This window comes from Meleagris gallopavo, unplaced genomic scaffold (genome assembly GCF_000146605.3).
Source record: "Meleagris gallopavo isolate NT-WF06-2002-E0010 breed Aviagen turkey brand Nicholas breeding stock unplaced genomic scaffold, Turkey_5.1 ChrUn_random_7180001951616, whole genome shotgun sequence".
In the NCBI taxonomy this organism is placed as follows: Eukaryota; Metazoa; Chordata; class Aves; order Galliformes; family Phasianidae; genus Meleagris; species Meleagris gallopavo.
The window spans coordinates 1-1,477 of NW_011212738.1; the positions used below are offsets into that span (position 1 = coordinate 1).

General features: G+C 61.9%; 1 protein-coding gene across 1 annotated transcript; it reads right to left on the reverse strand.

Annotated features, from left to right (window-relative positions):
• Positions 1 to 43: 43 nt before the first annotated feature.
• On the reverse strand, positions 44 to 1,474 carry LOC104916936 (microtubule-actin cross-linking factor 1-like; the record flags this gene model as incomplete). The annotated part of the gene is made up of 2 exons (XM_010728008.2): positions 44 to 233; positions 1,258 to 1,474. Coding segments are annotated over 2 exons (407 nt in total), but the record flags the coding sequence as incomplete, so codon positions are not given.
• Between the last annotated feature and the right edge of the window lie 3 nt (positions 1,475 to 1,477).

Consider the following 1,477-nt stretch of genomic DNA (forward strand, 5'->3'; position numbering starts at 1 on the left):
TGCTCCCTGCTGCACCCACGGCTGCTCCCCGCTGCACCCACACCTGCTCCCCGCTGCACCCACAGCTGCTCCCCATACCTCAGCCTGGATGCGATCTGCGTCGGCGCCGCGGCGCTGCGGGTCGCGGTTGGGGTGCAGCGCGCTGACGAACTCGCAGTAATCGATGAAGCCGTCGCCATTCGTGTCGAAGATGTTCGCAACCGCCGTCATCTCCAGCGTGTTGGTGGGGAACTCTGCGTGGGGTGGGGGCACCAGTGGGATGGGGCACCCAAACGGAATGGGTACCAATGGGATGGGGCACCCAAAGGGAATGGGGCACCAATGGGGATGAATGGGACACCAATGGGATTGGGCACCAATGGGGATGAATGGGACACCAATAGGATTGGTCACCAATGGGGATGAATGGGACACCAATGGGATTGGGCACCAATGGGGATGAATGGGACACCAATGGGATTGGTCACCAATGGGGATGGGGCACCAATGGGGATGGATGGGGCACCCAAACGGAATGGGTACCAATGGGATGGGGCACCCAAAGGGATGGGGCACCAATGGGGATGGATGGGGCTCCAATGGGATGGGGCACCAATGGGGATGGGGCACCAATGGGGATGAATGGGACACCAATGGGATTGGTCACCAATGGGGATGGGGCACCAATGGAGATGGATGGGGCACCAATGGGATGGGGCACCAATGGGGATGGATGGGGCACCAATGGGGATGGGGCACCAATGGGGATGGATGGGGCACCAAGGGGGATGGGACACCAATGGGGATGGGGCTCCAATGGGGATGGGGCACCAATGGGGATGGGGCACTAATGGGGATGGATGGGACACCAATGGGATGGGGCTCCAATGGGGATGGATGGGACACCAATGGGATGGGACACCAATGGGGATGGATGGGGCACCAATGGGGATGGGGCTCCAATGGGGATGGGGCTCCAATGGGGATGGGGCACCAATGGGGATGGGGCTCCAATGGGAATGGGGCTCCAAGGGGATGGATGGGGCACCAAGGGGGACGGATGGGGCACCAGACACCAATGGGGATGGGACACCAATGGGGAAGGGACACCAATGGGGATGGATAGGACACCAATGGGGACAGATGGGTAACCCAATAGGGACAAGTCACACAATGGGGACAAGACACCCAATGGGGACGTGACACCCAATGCCCCCCTCCTCCCCCCAGCCCCCCTCTATGGGACCCCCACCCCATTTCCCCCCGCCCCGCTCTCACTGGAGCTGAGCAGGCTGTCCATGAACTCCCTGAGGCTGATGCGCCCGTCCTGGTCGCGGTCGATGCTGCGGAACACGTCGAGCGCGCGGGATTTCATCTGCGCGATCCACTGCAGGAAGCGCTGCCGCCACTGCCCGAAGTCAAAGTGGGAGAACTCCTCCAGCTGCGGGCACAAATGCGATTCATGCACTGAGCCCCTCCTCTGCGCCCTCAGCACGCG